Source organism: Macaca fascicularis, chromosome 15 (genome assembly GCF_037993035.2).
Source record: "Macaca fascicularis isolate 582-1 chromosome 15, T2T-MFA8v1.1".
NCBI classification, from domain to species: Eukaryota; Metazoa; Chordata; class Mammalia; order Primates; family Cercopithecidae; genus Macaca; species Macaca fascicularis.
Window position 1 is genome coordinate 121,517,718 of NC_088389.1, and position 22,249 is coordinate 121,539,966.

The following is a 22,249-nucleotide window of genomic DNA, read 5'->3' on the forward strand; positions in this document are numbered from 1 at the left end:
GATGCCAGCCTGAGGTTGGACAGGCAGCTTCAATCTCTATCCATCTACTGATTTCAGGAGGCTTACAATAAATTTCCTTTCCATTTGGGTAGCCAGAGTCAATTTCTACTGCTTACTCTCCAAAAAGATGAATGATACAATAATAAACTACTAGTTTTCTCTTTAAAAAGTCAGATGAAACTGAATGGGAGTTTATCTGTTTTACTTTTTGCAAACAAAGCTTATTTAAGTTCAATAAATAATTTATTGATTGAGTAACCTAACAAGTGTCAGGCACTGTCCTAGGTGCTGAACTCACAGTGCTGAGTAAGATAGACCATCCTTTACCATTCTGCAGAAGGGGAGCAAAGACAAACGGCAAGAAGCAATGGTCCAGAGAGAAGAGACTGTGAGGAGTGTTACACAGAGAATTTCAGGCAGGGAAAAGAGTTCTCAGACAGTGCACTAGATGACTAATTTAGATGGGGTGGTTGGAGAAGGCCTGCTTGATAAAGGCGAGGCCAATGTCTGAATGATAACCAGACATCCAAATGAAGATCAGGAAGAACACCCAGTGATGAGCTCAGCTGGTACAAAGATGCAAAGGTGAGGCAGAGTATGGCCCATTGAAGAGGAAGGAGACCACTGTGGCTCAGAGGAAAGGATGTGAGGAGTAGCAGGACAGGAGCTTGGGTAGGCGGAGTAGAAGTTTACATTGTACCCTAGGCAAAGTGACACAAAGGCACTGGAGGGTTTTGACCAGCAAGTGACACAATTTGATCTGCACTTTAAAAAGATCATGTGTAAGATTGGGGGAGAAGAGATGATAGACACAAAATTAGAGAAGGGTGCCCAGAAGGCAGCTACTGCTGTCACCCAAGTATAACAGGATGGCAGCTTGGACTGAGATAGGGCAATGTAGGGAGAGAGATGCGGAGGACTTGGAATAAGCTTTGTCTGAAATGCTAGTTAAATGGATGCTGGGAGAAAGGAAAGTCAATCTAATGGCTAGATTTTTAGCCTGAGTGTGTGATTGTCCCATATTATGAACACTGACAAGAATGGAGGTGCGGGGGAAGTTGTGCTCTGGCCATGGTAAGTATAAGGTATCTTTTACACATAAGAGTGGAGCAGTCATGTGTGAGACTAGACACAGAGAATAAGGTTTACCAATGATTAGCATCATACAGGTGGCATTCAAAGCCAGGGTCCTGAATAAGATCACTTAGGGACAGTGTTTAGACAAATGTCAGCAAACCTGGACAGGTGCTCACTGAGGCTGATCAGCTGCCCAGCTGCAGTCAACCATGTTTTATAAACCACCTGTTCTACCACTGTTCACCCTACCTTTCCTTCAGTAAAGTTGTCTGCAGGGGTCTTCTAGGCAAGATACTCTTCACTGAAATAAAGACATGCAGGAATACACAGGTCTTCTTCCAGGATGCTGCCACCTCTACATGTGACACTTGGAGCTATGGCAGCCATCTTGTGGCCATGATGGAAGGAGGCAAGGGCAAATTCTCCAAACTGGAGAAGGCACAGCAGAAAGACAGCACGAGGCTGCTGAACTTATCAATCCTGAAGACGCCTTACTTTGTGACAGCTTGTGATGCTACAGGGTATTTTCTTATCGTTTAAGCCAGCTGAAATAGGGTTTCCTGTAATTTGTACCAAGAACATCAGGAAGTACAGGTGGATAGAGGAAAGAGATTTGAATGTGCATTTCAGAAAGTGGAACAGCAAACATACCAGGGAAGGATGGCAGTGTTGCTGGGCAAAATTAACTACACATTTGAGACGCGTGACCAGGAGATGAGTTAGCATGATTATCTTTTCCATCCCCAGCAATTTCTAGCTACTTGGTGATAGGGGCTGGGGGGATGGGAGTGGGGCCTGGAACTTGGCCAGGTAAGTACAAGAAGAGAGGAGAGAGCTAAGTAATAGCAATTGTTGACATTACTGAGCAGATACTACATAATAACACTATGTAAATCCTCCCAAGTACTCCAAGAGTATTCACTCATTTAATCCTTACAATTCCCCTATGAGGTTAGTGGGAAGGTAACTAAGATCATTTGTAAGAAAGTGATTATCACAAAGAACCATGAAATCTAGGCTGTGTGAGGAGAGAAGAGAGGAAAAGAGGGAAATGACTGAGAGTGAAAGTGTCCCCAGACCTGAGGACTTAGTGAGGTCTCAGCAGAACTGGAAGGTGAGGATGCTGCAGAGTGAGAGGCAGGTAAATCGGGATTCAGAACAGAGCAGGTGTGCGTAACTGGAGGTCGTGGGGCGACTGGGCTGAATGGGAAGGAGGAAGAGATCCCTGCAGGTGCAGTCAGACTGCTAAAATTCAGTTCACGGACAGTATGAGACAAGGTACAGATAATGCTCCTCACGGTTTCTGGAATAAATTTTCTGTGTTTTAAAAGCCACTGAAAAGCAAATATTTGAATGCTGAGAACCCATCATTTTTAAATGGGAAAACCAGTAATTTATTCTTAGCCCACCCAAAAGCTCCAACCAATTTCCCCACAAACTGATAAAATGGCAAGGAAAAAAAAAAAAAAAAAAAAAAAGAAAACGTAAACTGCTATGTAACAGTCTGCTACAATTTCTACACAATATTTAGCATTTTAAACACCAATTACCTCCTTATTGAAGTCTTAATGAATTATTTAGGGGATACATGTATGTGCAGAAAATGAATCTATCAGCTATGGATTATGTTTCCTCCTATGTGGCATTAAACAGATAATGTGATGAAAATAAACAATAAGCTATGTTATAGGTAAATGATGAATGCCAATAATGCTTAGCAAAATTAACAAAGAATTTCAAAACTGTGTACTTATCAAATGAAAAGTCTGGTGGTACAGCAGGACACAGAGAGGCAAGAGTCACTGCTGCTCCCTGGTGATGCGGTAAAGTTGTGTGCCGGGGCAGGAGTAAGAACTGTTCATGCTCAAATCAATTTCTTTCGTTGGTACTCAAGATCCTGGGAGCGGATGGCTCTGACTCGCTGTCTGAAGCCACAGACAAAACAAGAGGATGAAAACACTCAAAATGGATATTTTTGTTTCTTTTGCTTGTGATCTGTAAATAATATAAAAATGAGTTTCTAGTTTATAAGTGGTTGATTCTTTTCATTTATTCACTAGTTTTCAAAATTACAAGGTGGTTCCCTAGTATCCTCTAATGCTAAACAGTAAGTTTTTAATCTTTGGAAATCATAATTAACTTATAGATTTTAACCTATTTGATGTATGACAATCCACTGCAGTTAAGATCTTTATTGATGCTCAAACTACCCCATCTTTGACCAGTGAGGACTTACTAGATTGGCTCTGAAGTCCTTTTGACATGACCAAAATAGTCATTGATAACTTTCTGTTATCTGGTATCACAAAATGTTCCAAGCTCATCTTATACCTTTCCTCCTCAGACCTTGATTCCTTTTGATGGAGCTACATTTTTAAATGTAATGCTTTTGCTCATATCATGATCGAGTTTATTTACAATAGCAAAGATTTCATATGGTATGCTCTGAATTCTTTTAAAGATTTTGTTTTGAGGTTCAGAGCTTCTCTTTTCTAACAAATGACAAGCACTGAGGATGAGCATTACCGAGTGAGTGTGGGGAATGAGTTTTTTGCTAGTCAGTACTTCACTACATGATGCTACTGGATCGCCAACCTTTTCAGTGTCCACTTTATACTAATTTTATTGCTTTAACCACTTTCTTGAAAGCTTGGAAGTCAGCAACAAAATTTTGGGATCAGTTTTTTCAGGGTTGCATAAAGCTCACAAATGACCACTGTTAGAAACCAGGTTCCCTCAATGTTTCTCATTTGCTGTCCTCAGGCTGCATCTTCTGTCCTTCAGATTATCTCATGGTCCAAAAAGGCTGCTGAAGCCTTGCAGTCAGGTCTGCAAACCAAAGAGCAAGAAGGGAAAGGGGGGAATGGGAAGGAGGTGCTCCATTTTCAAAGCCACTGACTAAGTACTGGACAACAGTATCTGTTTGCATCTCACTGGCTAGAACTTGGCCATGTGTAGCTGGAGGAGGCTGGGAAACGTAGTTTCCTTGCTGAGTGTTTTGCCACTAAGGGAAAATGAAAACGGGTAGGCAATTAGCAGGCACTACCACAAGTGGCGAAACTGTTTTCATCATGTAACAAAATGTCTTCATGTTTAGGTATCACTTGGATAGAATAAAGATATACCTGAAATGTAAGATTACTGTTTATAAATTTTCCATCATTTCATCTTTTTGAGAAGACGTCAAGAATTTTTCTCCCTAGGTAATAATCTCCTGAGATTATACTACTTAAAACACAACTTACTTTGAAGTAGCAACCTGTATTAGCAGAGGCTTAAAGCACAGCAAGCTTTTGCCAGACAAGGCAAGAAGTAAAATGTTTAAAATATCTGGTTATCTCCTGTATTCCCTGCTGCCTCTTGGGAGCAATGAGAACCTTCAATGCCATGGGGAGATGTTGGCGGCAATCTGAGACTACCGTCCCCTTTCCTCCAAGCCCAAAAGACCTAAACTCAAAGTACAGTATAATGTAAAATATAGATGTTACTTCCCCTTTTATATTCACATGTGTTAAAATAATCTAAAGCAAGCTTTATTTGACATTTCACAATCAATTGCAATGTAATGTGTAAAGAACTGACCATACCTTATGACTTTGGATTATGAAGTATGTTTTAGTAACATTTAATGGTGGAAAATCCAAGCTTTTTGTTCTGTTTTTTTTTTTTTTTTTTTTTTTAGCCTTCATCTTTTCCTTTCTCAAAACGGCACAAAGAAAGAAGTCATACCAATAAAGGGGGATGCTCATAACAAATCTTTCAAGTTAAAAGTCATGTGGATACCGAATTAAGGGCATTTACAGATATGATTAGAAGTGATCTCTGACTTCCGGAAGTAAATGCCACTTTTGAATTACTTATAAATCTTCTCTCATAAATAGAAAGCCCCACTTCAGGTTGTTTTTTCCTTGAACCATGAGAGGAAACACTGCAGTACAATGCTAGCTTTGGATGATAAAGCCTGCTGCAAACTGATTCCTGTGGAACTCTGTGTCAGACAGCTTAGGCAAGAGCTTTCGTCATACATCAGGGCTTGATGCTTACAAAATTGACTTCCTCTCACTTTACAACGAAAGCATCAGGGTCAAAGCGGAGTGAGCTATGTGAACAAACCTGGCATGTTTACTAGTCTTAGATTGTGTCACAATCATACAAAAACCATAAAAATATTTATCCTGCCATTTGTGACCAATGTTTAAAGTGTTGTCATGCTTCCTATTCCTTGAGGCCTGTTGTAGAGCAATGAAAACACACACACACACACACACACACACGCACACACAAGGCAGAGGGATGTGTAAGGAGAAAAACCTAGCTGGCTCAACCCCAGCAGAACCTGCCTGAACTATGTCAGTTTGAGCTCTTTGTGGATTATGGCAGAGAAGTCTTCCGCAATCAGGACTGGGATGGGGAAGGAAGGCTGGACATCAAAAATGTTTCTCCAGAGCAAATTAAGCAACCTGGCCACAATTAAACACTTTTGTGATACAGCTTTCATTAATATTTATTATAGAGAGCTTTTTCAACTATTATGCCACACGCTGTTAGAGAAACAGACACACCAAAGTCGTAATCATTAAAAGCAAAATTACGCTTATTTTTCAATGTTTACATGCACCTTTAAAGACAAATATTTGCTGATACATTGTGATATCTTTTTAAAAAATGTTTCGAAGGATGTATTGTTACCTACCAGACAAACACAAAATCTTGCTTTCAAAGACTGTCATGGTGTGCATCTGTCCATTCTTAGCCAGCTCCCACCAATAGCACTGTGCACCCCTCCGCCCTTTAGTGCTGTCTTGAGGCTATGAACTCAGGTGCTTGCCCTGGTGGTTCTGTGGGGTCTCTGGAGGCTTCTCCTGCCCAACCCTCTCTCACACCCATATGACCAAGACGTGAGCACATGACTTAAGCCAGACCAATCAACTCTCCTTCAGTGTGGATCTTGAACAGAGCAATGGAAGGAATGGCTGGGCTAGTAAATTGGAATGAAGGCCTGCAGGTAAGGTTATCTGGAGGTGAACTTCCAGGGGAAGTTTCCGTGATGGTGGAAAGGGTTTGTGTTTGCACTATGTAACACAGAAGTCACTAGCCACATGTGGCTACTGAACACTTGAAATGTGACTAGTACGGCTCAAGTTTTAATTTTTAGTTCATTCTGATCAACTGAAATTTAAATCATCCATGTGGTTAGTGGCTACAATACTAGATGGCACAGGTCTAGAGTGTCCTGCCACTGAGAGAGTCTCCCTTTTGGTGGCAACATTGGTTTCTGTTCAAAACCAAAGAAACTTGACATGACCTACAGTTTATTTCAGCACGCCCTATGTCTTAGTCAATGACGCAGCTGAGGTGAGAAGGTCTACACAACATCCCTACAGTTCCTGGCCAGGGTAGGAGGATGCTGCACAGCACAAAGTGGGAAAACAGCCAGCTGATGCCTAGTGATAAGTGTGTTCTGTGGTCTAGACAACCTAGGTCACACAAAAGTGACCCAAGAAGGAAGACATTCAGAATCTAAATAATTATCTTATAAGATAGCTGCTCATCATACACAAGAGAAGTGGTATCGGCCAGCCTGATCTACACTGAGATCTTCCCAACAGCCTTCTGAACATAACACCTATCCCAGGTACATGGAAACTGTCCAGAGAAACAAAACTAAGCGAAAGAGGGGATCCAATGGACTCTTCTGTAGCAGCATACATGTATCAGATCAATTACTAGGGCTGAAGTAAGAAATCTACCTACCTACAGTGAAAATATCGTGCCATGACATGCCTAGACAACTATGTCTTACATGTACTGCACTTTTTCATTCTAATCCCTAGTTATTTACATAGACAATATGTTGTATATTATATATAAGTATATGTAATTGATTTAAAGTCATATTAGTATCTACAAATGTATTACAAGGATTATGACTAGGCTGGATTTTTTTCCTTTTTGAGATTTTGTGTTAGGTTTTCCTTTATCAGGTTTTGTGGTAGGTATGTAATATGTATTATGTATGTATAATACATATATACATGTGTCAAATGAACTTAAATACATAAGTCAGCCCTAAAGAAAATTCTTGACTACATTTGCCAGAGATATGTTTCATGTTTACCTTACCAGACAAATCATGTAACTACTGAAACGAAATGTAACTACTGAAACGAAATGTCAAACTTAACACCTTGATATCTACAGATTCCACCCCTTAAGAGTTGTATTTAACATTTTATACTTAAAAAAAAAAGTCAAACTCTCTTAAATGGTGAAAACAAATCAATTCTGTAATATTCCCTAGCCCCACTGGACACTGAATACGATAAAGCATAAACCATGTAGTCTAACCAGGAAACAGTGTCATCATGTTTAATGATTTAAGTAATAAGAACTATATTACTTATTGCGCATCACAAATTACTCTAAAACTTAGTGGTTTAAAACAAACACTTACTCTTTCATAGATTCTAAGGGGTCAGAAATCCAGGAAGAGCTTGGCTGGGTCTGCTGCTTCCAGGCTCCCTTCCCCCATGGCTGGCAGGCCTTCTCGGTCCCACATAAGCCACATTGCAGGGTGAGTGACTCAAGAAACCACAGTCTTTTTACAACCTATCTGAGAGGTGACGTCCCATTGCTTCTAAGTCAGCATGGCCAGCCTCACTCAACAGGCAGCATTACACTGTGTGAACACCAGGCAGCCGGGTTAGAGGCTGCCTACCGCGAGGACAAAGATTGATCAAGCAGCACACACTGTAAGGAGCGCCTTTTCTTCTACTCATCTTTCTTTTACCGAAAAAAAAAAAAAAACAACAAAAAACACCCCAGTATTTTTCTAGACAATATTCAGAGAGTTCAAAATCCCAAAGTTCAAAATCATCCCTCATTCTTTCCAAATCAAGGAGGAAGTAAAAAGAACATGTGACCCACTCATCTTGAAAAAATAATAGAGGAAAAGTGTGGAGAGAATACTATAGAAAACATTCCTTTTGGAAAGCTCAACACATGAAAAATGCACCACACTTGCCAACTACAGTCAGAAGTGAAGGAAGTGACACCCTGACATCAACTGTTTTTCTTGCCTTTCTGAATTAACTGTAATGACTGTAACAATAAAGAGTGAACACTCCATTTCATAAAAACTGAACTTTCATGTTTTCATTAAATGAAGATTCTAATAAAAGACTTAAGATGTAAGTGGGAAATCCCTACTCTCTGTATGTTAGAAACACAAAACATCTGGCTAAGTTTACCAGGTGTTATCAGATAGTAAAATATCAGGAATAAAAGAAATAATATGTAAAAATATTTCATGTTACCTAGAGATGACTAAATAATGGAGTGGACATGAACACAAGAATGTTTCTGATATTATTTATCAAAAGTAGCACGCATGATAAAAATGTAAAGATTCTGGACATAGCAACCCCATTATTAACGGATAAATAACTACCACTTATTGAGAACTTATTAGGTACTATGTAATATGTAATGGAATACATTATTCTTATAATGTTTGAAAGAATCCTATAAGGCCACTATCATAATTATCTTCATTTGACAAATCTGAAAACTGAAGGCTCAGAGTGGTAAGGTGGCACCTGATCCATGTGCACTAGTAAATCAGTGGTGGATTAGCTATGTCTCACTCTGCCGGTCACTTGCTTTTCCTAACAGTCAGCTACCTACCACTAACAGAGACCAGAAACCTGAGACCCACAGCTCCTTAGCTATCTTTGACAGGGCTAAGCCACTGTGAGACTTAATCAGCATGAGAATATAACTGGGTAATTAGAACAAAAGGAAAAATGAATTATTACCTATCTCATCTGTTGTCAGAGGCAGTGACAATGGCAGAAAGCTTCAAAACAAAATCACACAGCAGTCGGCTCCGGTTGGGCAAGTGTTGCTGGAGAGAAATGAATTACACAGCCAGGCCCATGCGATGGAAGGGTGCGCAACACTCTGCCTCCTCACGTCGCTGCAGATCTTCCTCCTCGCTCTGTTCTCTGTGCGGCCCACCTCTATCTTATCTTACAGTTTTTTTAGGGCTAACGCTATGGGAAAAAGCCTGAGACATGAAAGATGTGGTAGTGACCACGAGGCACAGAACCTGTGCGGAGGGGCCCGAGCTGACGTGTCACGTGTCCCACTCTGCACTTTCTGGGGTCTCCTGCTGGAGATCAGCCCGGGTGGAGTGGCCTTTTTTTTTTTTTTTTTTTTTTTTGCTTTGTAACCTTTAACAGAAAATGAGCAGCAAAACAAGCAAATTAAAACAAGAAGGATATTTGATTATAACTAAAGCTATAAAGGTGAACTAGATAGCTTTACTCTTCATTGGGAAAATCACCAAACACTCTGTAAAAGGACAGTATCAGAAGATTTTGTTATTTAAAGAACTAGTCAACAACTGTTTCATATTAAGAAAGTGGAATGAGCCATTCTTCTTAGCATAGCAAAGAAACTCTAACTTACTGGAAACAAACTATATTTGTAAGACATATCCAACATCTAGTCAGCTTTTCAAAACTCTAAGACATATCTCAAGAAAAACAACAACAAAAAAAGGATCTTTCCCTTTCATCCCAAACAAAAGTAAAAACAAGGCATAAAATCTCTATCTAAACCAGCAAGAAAAACTACCCACAACATATAAAATGAATGTATTCACCAACACCTACTGCTTTTTTAGGTTCAGTTGGCTAATTTATAAAAATCATCCAATATTTGTACAATGTTCACTGTGTAGTATTAATAGAGTATCCATTAAAATAACATTGGCCAAAGCTGTCATAATAAAGTGTTGGGGGATAACTTCACAACACTGGCCACCTGTAGACTTCCTAGTTACTGAATTTGCACATAAACTTAATGTAGTCAGTTATATTAAACTGAATATAAACTTAAGCTACAAGTTTAATAAAAATGTTTTACTATATTTTTTAGTTTTCATATTTCAAACCATTTTAAGGCACGGCTAGAGGTAAGATATATTTGAAATTCATATAAATGTTGACACTTTTTCCTTCCCATCCACATCTCCCAACTAGCTTCCTACAGGCACTGTTAAGTATGTTGGTAAGGAATAGGTCAGTGACTTCCTTTCACTCAGCTTACCAGTGTCCTGAGGGTTCTAAACCCACAATGGCAGGTTCCAGAGGGGGCAATCCGTGTCCTGAATGCTCTTCCAGGAGAATGTATGAAGGGAAGTTCTAGACATGACAAGTATTAATTACTGCTCTCCTAGCAAGAACCATCAAAGTACTGTCACTATACAAAACATGGCTTATGGCAACAATGGATTTAAGGTGCACCTCTGAAAAATTATTTGAGATGCAGAGACTAAAAGTAAGCCATACTGTATTGCAAATGAAAAATTCTTTAAACACTGAAAATAAAATATGCATTGATTACAAATTTAAAATATATACTGCAGATTTTTCTATTTAGCTAGCTCACAACTAATTCCTAGACACCCTCTTTGAACTCAATCAAAGCAACAACAATTAGTTGAATAACCAGTGAGGGAAAGGATGAGAGGTGGAAAGGAAAAGAGCAATGAGAGAGGAAGTGACACACTTGCACAGCACAAGTGTGAAGAGCAGGGCTGGGAGCACACACGACAGATTTCAAGCGTGGGCCCAGCAGGTGGGAAGTGGAACCACGGCCCACCCCAGGAGCCCCACGGGGAAGCATGGTGCACCCCAGGCACAGAGTTGGCAAATGGGCAGAACTGTGAAAAGTATGAGACTATCACACCCTCGTCCCATGGGAAGACAAAGGGGTGTGATGGCAGCCAATGAAAACTTTAAAAAACAGAACACTTTTTGAGAAACAAGGCCCCTGCTTCCCAGTAGGCAGTCCCAGAGAAGACAGCCACTTTGGTTGTTATTGGATAAGAGGAAAGCTGGAGAAAGAAGAAAAATATCAAAATCACCTAATCACTAATCACCCCCAAAAATTAAGCAAGGGTTTAGTAAAAAGTAAGGCAAAAGTGAAAATAAATGAAAGAAGATCAGTGGGACCAAGACGACTGAGTGGGAAGTGCCTGAGCGAGAAGTCTATGAAGCATCAGTGACTGGAGCCGACATCTGCTGAGAGCAGCAAACTGCTGCCAAGTGACTTATGGGCATTATCTCATTCAATCCTTCCACCTGCCCCAGGATGTAGGGACTATCATCTTCCTCCACACTGATAAGAAAACGGAGGCCTCAGGTAGGGCCTGGAGCCAGGATGTGAGCCTGGGCAGCCTGCTTGGACCCTCTCCTCCCCTGTGTTCTAGAGGGAGTGCACCTTTGACCCCTGCACTGTCCCCAAAAACACATGTGCACACTCATAGACTGTGCCCATCCTTCTTGTCTAAAGCTGGCACGATGTGAGGGGGATGGGGACAGGAGCAGGGCCCATAAACACCAGAGACCTACTGTTCTAAAATACCAGACCCCTGTCCGGAGCTGGGAAACCATGTTGAGCAAAGGGTGTGTCTTACAGGAAACAGATATGAGCAGATTCAGTGGAGGGAGCCCTGGGAAGAGATATTCACAAAGCTGAATAATGGCCTCCTGTCCTGCTGGGTGATTCCTGCCTCCTCTGCTCCCATTCTCTCAGACAACGAGGAAATGCAAAACAAAACAAAACAAAACAAAACAACAACAACAAAAAACCACTACAACAATTCTGAGTCCTCAACCCGAATCAACCCGGAGCTCACTTGCTATGTAAAAGAAGAACAATACTGATAGAGGTTCATGCAAAAAACAAACAAACAAAAACCATGTGGAAGATTAACAAAAGACATGGCATAGTAACTAGACAAGACAGGCCAGTCTCCCCACTCCTCAAAGCAAAGCAAACCAAACAAGCCCCCGACTGAGGACAGCACAGGCACACACGTGGCATCCTAAAGACACCGTCTTTTATTTAAGAAAGCTTAGCTAATAACTGAAGTTCCCAGAAGTGCTTGCTATGAAATGATTTAGAGATGACATACAATCAATATATGAGACTCAAAGAGGCGATGGCAAATGAACACGCTGAAATGGAAAACAAGATTGCAGAGCAAGTCAAAACACTGACGACCAAAATAACATAAATGCAGAACTAATAAATGAATTAGAAATAGCATGCTAGAAGGAGCAAGGCTAAAGTCAGAAATCACGTCAAAGGCAAAACACTTGTTTAAAGGTGGTACAGGCACACAATGAAGTTAGAAGTTAAGCAAATAAACATAAGAGAATAGGCAAAAAGGATAAATCCAAGAGTTAAGAATAGAAGACAAATCTTTGGCTGAAAAGCCACATGATGAGGATGGCAAAACAGCAGGCTGGAAAGTCTGGTAGCCCCATCATGCCTAAGCAGCAGAGCCACGCCAGCCGCAGAGCCACGCCAGCCGATGCCTTCCCAGACTTCTTATAAAAAGATACCCAAGGCCTTGTTAAGCCACAGCCAGCTGAGTCTTCTGTTACCTGCCTCCTCTCCCCAACAATCCTTCAGCCTACTCACACTCAATTCCCCTCCATCCAGCCTCCTCCCACTGCTGCAACAGCTCAGCCACATTCTTCAGAGTGAAGCCTTTCCTCTTTCACTGCACATGGCTGGCAAACTCTCCTCCATACACTGCACCACCCTTTTAACCTTTTCTGAGTCTACATCTGGACAGAGCAACACTGCTGCAGAAACCCACCAACTTCAACCGACAGTGCTACTCTGCCAGAAGGTAAGGGGGGGGCAGCTCTCACTCCCATAAAGGTGGTTCCCACAGCACTACTCCCTTCCCTGCCTCGCCCCTCAGTCAGTCACACTCTTATGCAGATCATCTCCCTGTCTCTCCCACTCCCACTGGTCCACTTGTCTCACTCTCACAGCTGCACGCCTGCAGCACCTCAATTCCCAGCCTCTCCATCTCCTGGGATCCCATCTTGTCCTGCCCCTCCCTCCTCCCTGACACATGGGGTTCTGGCAGGAGGAATCTATTCTCCAGTTTAAAACAAATCCCATTGTGTCCTCGAGGGCTGAAATCCTTCAGACACCAAACTGTTAGTATTCTCTCTGAATGAGTGACCAATAATACTAGCATAGTGAAAGTTCCCAATGTTCTACAACCTTGCCAATATTTACTACAGTCTTTACTTTTAGTCACTCTACAGGTGTTCAGTATTGTCTCGTTGTGGTTTTCATTTGTATTTCCCTAAAGACTACTGTTGAGCATCTTTTCATGTGCATATTTGTCATACTTACATTTTCTTCTGTGAAGTGTCTGCTCAAATCTCTTGACCATGTTTTAATTAAGTTGCTTTGTTTCTTACTATTGGGTTTAGAGAATTCTCTACAAATTTCGGATACAAGTCCTTTATCAAAAATATGATTTACACCTATCTTCTTCTATTCTGGAGCTAGTATTTCCATTCTCTTAACAGTGCCTTGACAAAAGACATTCTTAACTTCAGTAAGTCCAGTATTTCTATTTTTTTCTCATGTGGATCATGTTCTTGGTGTCTCATCTAGATTTCTAACCTGAAATGAGATTCTTTTCCCTGAACTTTGTTCTAAGCACTTCCCTTTTTAAGTTTTATATTTTAAGTCTGTGATCCATTTTTATCAATTTTTACATATTGTGAGAACGATGAAGTTCATTCTTTTGCATACGGACAATCAGTAGTTTAAAAGCCTGTTCTTTCCTTGATGAACTGCTTTTGCACCAGGCTTTATTTTTCAATGTTCAACTCTGTATTGTGTGTTATTTTTGTCTCTAAGGAGTCTACTAAAAACATCTCAAGATAAAGGCCATAACTTTTTCCTAAAAATGCCTACAACTATTAGAAATATAAGGAAGAGCCGGGCGCAGTGGCTCACGCCTGTAATCCCAGCACTTTGGGAGGCCGAGGCAGGTGGATCACAAGGTCAGGAGATCGAGACCATCCTGGCTAATACGGTGAAACCCCATCTTTACTAAAAATACAAAAAAAAAATTAGCCGGTGTGGTGGCAGGCACCTGTAGTCCCAGCTACTCGGGAGGCTGAGGCAGAATGGCGCAAACCCGGGAGGCGGAGCTTGCAGTGAGCCGAGATCGAGCCACTGCACTCCAGCCAGGGTGACAGAGTAAGACTCCGTCTCAAAAAAAAAAAAAGAAAGAAATATAAGGAAGAAAAATAAGGGCATAAGTTCCTAACAATATTGGATTTTAAGAAAGCACAACCTAAAAAGAGTGATACAAAGGAAGCCTGTGGGAAGAGGGAGTGCCCCCAGGGGTAGTGGGAATGTGGCCTAGGTTACATCTATAAGCTCTGGAGTGGGACACAGAAATTTAAATAACTAGTAGGTAAATCTTAAGCTTATAATACCAGTTTTTGTCCTGTTTCATATCAAAATGCACTTATATATGTACAGTAAGTCCTCACATAACATTGTTGGTTCCTGGAAACTGAGACTTCAAGCATAACAACATATAACAAAACCATTTCCCCTCACGACAACATTATAAAAGAACAAGGATGAACAAAAGGATGTGATTTCAGGAGCCGCTGGACATCATTTTGTTTAAAAGTTGCAGTTTCCAAGAACCAACGATGATGTTAAGCAAGGACTTACTGTTGCTATTAGCAGTAACATGCAGTGACACAATGGCATTTTTGACTCACGGTCGCTCACGGTCAACACTGTGACACTGTGACTAGGCTTCCATGTTTGCACTGGATACCTCCATGTAAATTATGAAAAACAGAAATGAGTAAAGAATACGACATTTCTGGGCCAGGCACAGTGGCTTACACCTGTAATGCCAGCTCTTTGGGAGGCCAAGGTGGGCAGATCACTTGAGCCCAGGAGTTCGAGATGAGCCTGGGAAACATGGCACAACCCTGTCTCCACAAAAAATACAAAAATTAGCCAGGCCTGGTGATGCACACTTGTGGTCCCAGCTACTTGGGAGGCTGAGGTGGAAGGATCATCTGAGCCTGGGAGGTCGAGGCTGCAGTGAGCCATGATTACACCACCACACTCTTGCCTGGGCAACAGAGATCCCGGCTCCAAAAAAAAAAAAAAAAAAGAACACGATATTTCTGAACACTGACCTAGAGTTCTGTAAGAGGGCGTTTGGGGAACACTGGACCCACATGGCTCTGTGACATACCAAAGAAACAATATCTCACACATCATCTTGTAAAGCCCTCTTTTCCTATAACTTCATCCTTGTGGCTATTCTTTGAGCTGATGACACAAAAGTTGTTTGTTTGGTAGATTTTTTTTTGGTAGCACTAACATAAAATCAGCAATATAAGAGATACTTTGAAAGCATACTTAATACTCAAATATCTTCTATACCTTTGCTCAGGATTATGAATATAACAGGTAAAAGTACACTTAAAGACCATGTTAAAAGGTATTCATGAACTGCTGTTTGTGTTCATTTTAAACAAAAAGACTTTGTAATTTTTTAAAACATCATAGGTTCTGGCCAGGTGCGGAGGCTTACATCTGTAATCCCAGCACTTTGGGAAGCCGAGACGGGCGGATACGAGGTCAAGAGATCGAGACCATCCTGGCCAACATGGTGAAACCCCGCCTCTACCACAAATACAAAAAAAATTAGCTGGGCGTGGTGGCGTGTGCCTGTAGTCCCAGCTACTCAGGAGGCTGAGGCAGGAGAATCGCTTGAACCCAGGAGGTGGAAGCTGCAGTGAGCCGAGATCGCGCCACTACACTCCAGCCTGGTAATAGAGTGAGACTCCGTCTCAAAAACAAAACAAAAAATCAGGGATTCCAGTTGTATTCTCCACTAAATGCTTCTTTTAGAAAGAAGAAGAAAAAAAGAAAAACTTAACAAATTGTCTCCAGGCAGAAGGACAGAGGAGCTGTCAGGAACCTGACCTCTACCTGCCAGGGCGGGCCTAGAGCCCAGGAGCACTGAGACCACACCTGCTGCCCAGCACATGGCAGCCCTCCCAGTGCACACCCACCTCACCCACTCCTCACGACTCACCCATCCCAGCTTGCCATAGTGTGCAGGTTTTTCTCACTCCTCTGAAAAATTCTCTTCATACCACAGTCATACCAAAGCATTCTGTAAAGGGCCCTAAAGGCCACTGGATCGCTCAGCAAACACAGCGTCTATTTATTACATGCTCTTGTTCTCGGCATGTCCTGAGTGAGGATCGGTTACAGTCGAAGAACTTGCCCCTTGCCTTTTCCACACACGGAGACGGGTGAGTCTCTTGTATTCCCAGAGAGCTGCCAGATGTGTGACCTATTAGCTTAAGCAGTATTTTTGCTAGTATGTGATTCCAAATCACCACAGAGTACCTTTTGTCAGTGCTACATATTTGCAGCAACTATGTAATCTGCATATCCATATTTTATTGCTCAGGCAACTAAAATCCTAAGAAAATGTTGAGGACATCCTCACGACGTTTTCTTCTCTCTGGAGTACAGCGCCCATCCTTTAAAGCTCAGTAAACAGAAACTTCCAGTTTCCAATATTTGATGAATTACTGATGTCCTCCGTCTTTTGATGGCAGAGAGTCACCCTCAAGACAAGCCTCAGTCAGACTGTGGATGACCAAGTGTGAGTTCCCTGTTTCCTTCAACAGAGATGCAGAATTCTGCTCTAGAAGACTTCTAGTATCACCCATCAGCACATCCCCTGGGTGTTGGAAAGGCAAGTAAGTACTTGATAAAGAGAAGAAACCACTCGTGGGCGGAGTGGCAGCTTCCTGCAGCACATGGGTGAGCTGTGAGTCCACCACACGCGGCTGCAGCAGAAGAGAAAGGGCTCCAGCCTGGGAGTCCAGACTAGGGGTTACCGAGGTACCACAGGGATGCATTTTACCTTTGGGAATCTTATTTCTATCACCTCCTAGGTAAGACAGGATGGGCTTGCCAACATGAATATTCCGGGAGGTCACCACGTCCTCTCCTTGCCACTCCCCTCTAGGTGCAGCAGTAGTGCTCCAAGGCCCCACAACATTTGGGGTGCACTGATATGGTTGAGATGCTGGGCTCTTATCAAGACATGAAAATGAGCTCTTCTCTCCTAAGCTGAAAATCACCTTTCTCCAGTAAAGAAGCTTCACCTCCTCTCACAGGTCTTTCTATAACGCAGAGGCTGCCAAGGTGCAACTGATGCCTGTGCTGTGTTTTCAGAGTGTGAGTACTCATAGGAGATTTACTCGGGATGGGCTTTACTACTTACAAAGTAGCTGGATTTCTGAGAGGAGTCACTGGAGAATGGTAAATACAAGTCAATCACTGGCTGATCATGTATTCATTAGAAAAGCCAGAAGCTGTGGTTTCCACTGATATAAGCTCCCAAAGAGCCTGTAAAAGAAAAAGGGAAAGGGAGCCAAATGTCGAGTGAATGCCAGGACAGAGTAAACTTTCCATTTACTCCTGCGGCTCCTGAGCATTCTCTATCATTCCCTCATAACCCCATAGCCCTCATCTATTCTAGCAACTCTTCGGATAAATTCTTACACTGGTCAAGCACGGAATAATTCACGCTGCCTCTTTAAGCGCTGTGATTATGTAATTATAATGTGGCAAGGGGTTGATAAATACTTCCTGCATTCCAGTGCCTTCAAAGTCCGCTCTACTGTTAAACGGTTCAAGCTCCAGATGCTGTTGAGAAAATCTATCAATCTATCGGTCAACCTTTTTATTTTTTTTAACCTCTTTTTACTTTTCAGGATTTTTTTTTTTTTTTTTTTTGAGACAGAGTCTTGCTCTGTCACCCTGTCTGCAGTGCAGTGGCGTGATCTCGGCTCACTGCAATCTCCACCTCCCTGGTTCAAGCGATTCGCCTGCCTCAGCCTCCCGTGTAGCTGGGACCACAGGCACCCACCACCACGTCCAGCTAATTTTTGTATTTTTTGTAGAGATAGGGTTTCACCACATTGGCCAGGATGGTCTAGATCTCCTGACCTCGTGATCCACCCGCCTGGTCTCCCAGAGTGTTGGGATTACAGGTGTGAGCCACTGCAGCTGGCCAATTTTTTTTTTTTTTTTGAGGAAAAAAGTAGTAGGCATTTAAAAAGAAAACTTTTACATATGATCAAGGAAGAGCTACATGTTAGTATGTTGCCTTGGAAAAAAGCATAAAACAGCAGCAGGGGACACATATCTAATGCTTATTATGTGCCAGGCCCTGTCCTAAGAACTTTATCAACTTTCAATTTTCACATCAATTCTCTGAGGTGGTGCCATCACCCTCATTTTGCAAAACCCACAAGAGGCTGTCACTGGCAGTGTGACCACATCCATCATTACGCTACCTCTTCTGTCTCTCTTTTGACAACACAGACTGTGTGTGTGGCCATCTTCACTGACTCCCAGCCCCACCCAGCTAGAATCGTATAAAAGGCAGGGTACACCTGGATTACCAGAGGGGCAAGATATTAGATATAGACAGCAAAAGAATACCTGAAGTGCAACACTACTAAGGTATCAGTGGATGTGGACATAATACATATTTTGACTAAATTAGATTAAAAGCTATCATAAAAGCCTTAAGGCAAAGAAACAAAGCCAATAGCATTGACCTTTTGACATGGAGGTACCAAAACAATCTTTTAATTTTTACATTTTTACTACTGGACCATAATCACATATGACATAGCTGTATATGTAATGAGAATAGGCAAACTTTTTGCTTCTATACTAGTTGTTATTACCAGTGATTTTTTTAGTCATCTTTTTCTTCACATCCAACATATGGTTTAAAATTTTTGAAAGTACACTAGGGTCCATTACTCTTCAGAGAATAATACATCATACAATTCTTAAACAAAGAATTTTCTTAAACAAAGTCCTTTCATTATTTGAAATGATTAAGTTTACCAAGATTCTAGAATCTTTCATAAATACAGAACGAAAAGTAAGCTCATAACTAACAAACATTGCAATCTCAGACTACATATGACAAATTACTTCTTACTCAAGGGAAATTTGAAAAAATTAATTTACTAATTACCATTCTAATGTTTAATAGATGCACAGATTAGGGCTTTCTACATGATATAAAGTAAAGTGAGCAAATAACTAGAACTCTGGGAATTTATCAGATATTCTGATTTGAGAGACTTGTATTTATCAGAAAATCATGACTTACAGCCTAAAAACTAAACTTGTAAATAATATTTTTCTTTGTTATTATGTTAAATTTATAAACACATCCCACCAAAACTCTATGAAAGCAGAAAATAAATTATGGAGTATAATAAAAAACTCAAGAAGAGGTAAACCTACAGTATTATTTCATGGGCCTACGGCTGTACTGCATGCTCATCACAGTAAGCCTCCCAGCCCAGAACAAGCACCTTTCTATTTACGTTGAACCAAATTTTTTGTCAAGTGTAATGAGGAGCTGACGTTCACGGGTTTGTGGCTCTTCTCTGATCCCTTATCTTGGTATCTAGAGAGCTGAGGACTGCAGTCATCAGAAGCCTTGCAAGCTGCTCACTGAAGCAGTTTCTGTACCCCCTTGCGGGGCTCCATGTGAGTTAACACTCAGCACCTCCTTTCAGATTAGTCTGTCAAGGTTATCTAAATATATCACTGTGTGGTGGATAATCTTTGTTTACTTTAAAGTGTTAATACAAGTAATTCTTCTGCATACAAATTGTATTTTAATGGAATGAAATACAGCACAATTTAAGGAGACAAACTATAAATATGTTAAGAAAAAATTAACGTTAAGTAAATAAGCTAAGTACAGAGTGAAAATAATTACATTTCCAACTAATTAAAATGGAAATAAAACTAATGTCCTTTCTGGCATACTTAAAGATTCATCCATAAACAAATTCACAGAATGTTAACAAAGTAAATCTGAATTGTCTTCAGCGCACAGGCCTCTCCCGGAAAGCAGACGCGGGAAGAGACTGCACATCTGTGAAGAAGGTACCTCTGGAGGATGTGCACAAACTTACTTGGTTGACCTGAATTTCCCAGGTTTTGTGGTTTGGGGCTAAATTATAGGTAATGTAAGAGGAGTAAACAAAGAGCTATGGGAGGAAGCTGGGGAATGTCTTCCCTGAGCAGGGGCACTGGGAACAAGAAGGCTTCTCCCAACAACAGCTGGGGCCTCAAATGGCTGAGATGGGGCACAGACAGGATGGGAAGGGCAAAACTGAGCAATGAAAATAAAGTGCTCAATGCCCGGACGAGCTTATGCTTTCTTTAGTAAGCAATGTGAACCACTAATTTTGATGTAAAGTTCATTTAGCAATCATGGATATAAATATACGGAGGATAGAATTCAAGTTTAATTATAAGATGCTGGATTAGCTCTGAGGGCAGGTAACAGAAGTCTAAATTAAAAGGGTGATAATAGAAACAAAAATGAATTCTAAACATAAGAGACGGGTGATCTAAAACAGCAAGCTGTCCATATCTCTTCAGTTAATAAAACATGTCAAGAACTGCCTATATTGGCAACCATTTGTATGATATCAATGCAACAATATGTTTACACTGAAGATCATTTTCCTAGTATCACAGCACATCTCTTAACTAACAAAAATCCTAAATGGCAGAATGGGGCAATCATTATATCCTTAATTACCTATGTGACCTTGGGAAAGGTTCTAAGACTCAGTTTTCATATTTTTGATATGGAAGTAACCTACCTTTTAGGCTTGACATAAAAATAACAGACAATGGAATAATTCCTACCCCAGGACCTGGTATACAGCACAAACTCAAAGGAAAATTGAATCTGGAATTTATAGCCTGGAACTGAAAACGTTTCAAACTGTCATACCAAAGTTGGAAAAAGTGTAAGTTTAGATTTATAAAAGGGTTTATATATTTAAAAAGTTTCCATTTGGGCCAGAGGTTTGGAATTGCAGACTTCTAATAATCTTATAAAGTCACTAAATATAAACACTAGTACGTATATATTAGTATCAGAGCAAACTAGTTAAATGTTGGCATGATATTAACCCTCAGATGAGTAAATATAGTCACAGTTAAACCCAGCATAAAAAAAGAAGTCTCATTTTCAAAAACTCTAAGAGCCATCATCCATACACTGACGGTATCTTTTGTTATGATTTTTTAAAACTGTAATGCTTTCATTTTATATCCTCCAGAAAGAGTGGTTTCTGCTACAGTGTCATGAAATATAGTGACATCAAGTATTTCACTTAGTTCTACTGTTTACGTGCTTTTCATTTGCTGTCCAAGTGTGTACTGTGAGTGATGGCAGCACTACAAAAGAATGTAGTTTTTAAAAGAAAAAGCTTTGCCCAGCTGCTTGTAATAAAATAACCAAACCTCACAGCAAGGGCTGATTAAGATAAAGATAAATATAGTAACAGATGCATAAGTCTGAAATAGATCTGAGAAAAACTGTTACAGAAGGATATTTCCATGACTGTCCTGATAAGCAATTTTTAGTGATTAAATATGCCTGGGCATATATATCTATTTTTTCATATAAAAGCTATTTATAATGCCTCCTTACAAATTAGTAGTCATAAAATAATTTTTATTTTCAACTATCAAGTGCTAACTTGGTACACAGCAAAGTGATCATTTAGAAATGACATTTATTATTTAAAATCAAAAGTATTATAATGTGAATTAACTTGGACACTGTCACCTTTTTTCTTCTTTTCATTTTCAGAAAGCAAGCTCATGAATTAAGGCTCTATAAGTTATGCAACTCTATTTTAAAAATAGATAAAGAATAAGCTCTAAGTTCCGGCATTTTATCTTCCACTTTATAGGAGTTAAATATAATTAAATTTAAATAATGTCATATAAACCTTTTATTTCAGTTACATCTTATCTTAGAAACAACAAAGATTGATCATTTGTAATATATGGAAGTATTTGAAATTGCTTTTGGCTACTCCATTAAATCAGTTAGTGAGGCTTATACTGTAAAACAGATATGCTTTTACCCAGACTGTAGAAATTAAGCTTACGATTTATTTAGTGGCATAAAATAATACTTCATGAAATCTGTCCTAAGATAACATTTGTTAATAAAACCATTAACAAGATTATTCTGAAATATGGCATCTTGTAATGAGACAGGAAGTGGGACTGACCTGCTACCCACAACCTGGAGACTGAGATCCAACCTGAGGGTAAAGACTATCGAGAACCCCAGATTCTAAAGACAGCAACAAACCTGGGCTTGCCCTTCCTTTGGTGCTCATGAAGAGCACCTGGC

The 22,249-nt window shown here is 40.5% G+C and overlaps 1 protein-coding gene across 27 annotated transcripts in view; it reads right to left on the reverse strand.

Moving 5' to 3' along the window:
• Positions 1-22,249, reverse strand: part of AUH (AU RNA binding methylglutaconyl-CoA hydratase) — a 143,898-nt gene that overhangs the window by 13,957 nt on the left and 107,692 nt on the right. For 5 of the 27 annotated variants that reach the window (XR_012424890.1, XR_012424889.1, XR_012424886.1 and 2 more), the window contains one exon: positions 17,259-17,385. The exons of 18 other annotated variants lie outside the window; for them this stretch is intronic. Coding sequence is in view for 1 of the 9 variants with exons in the window: in XM_074017840.1 (XP_073873941.1) it covers positions 17,336-17,385 (50 nt within the window). In the remaining 8 variants the exon portion in view is untranslated. Of the gene's footprint in view, positions 1-16,333; positions 16,712-17,258; positions 17,386-22,249 lie in introns of those variants that run through there. 4 more of the 27 variants (XR_012424881.1, XR_012424878.1, XR_012424893.1 and 1 more) reach the window with 2 other exon arrangements.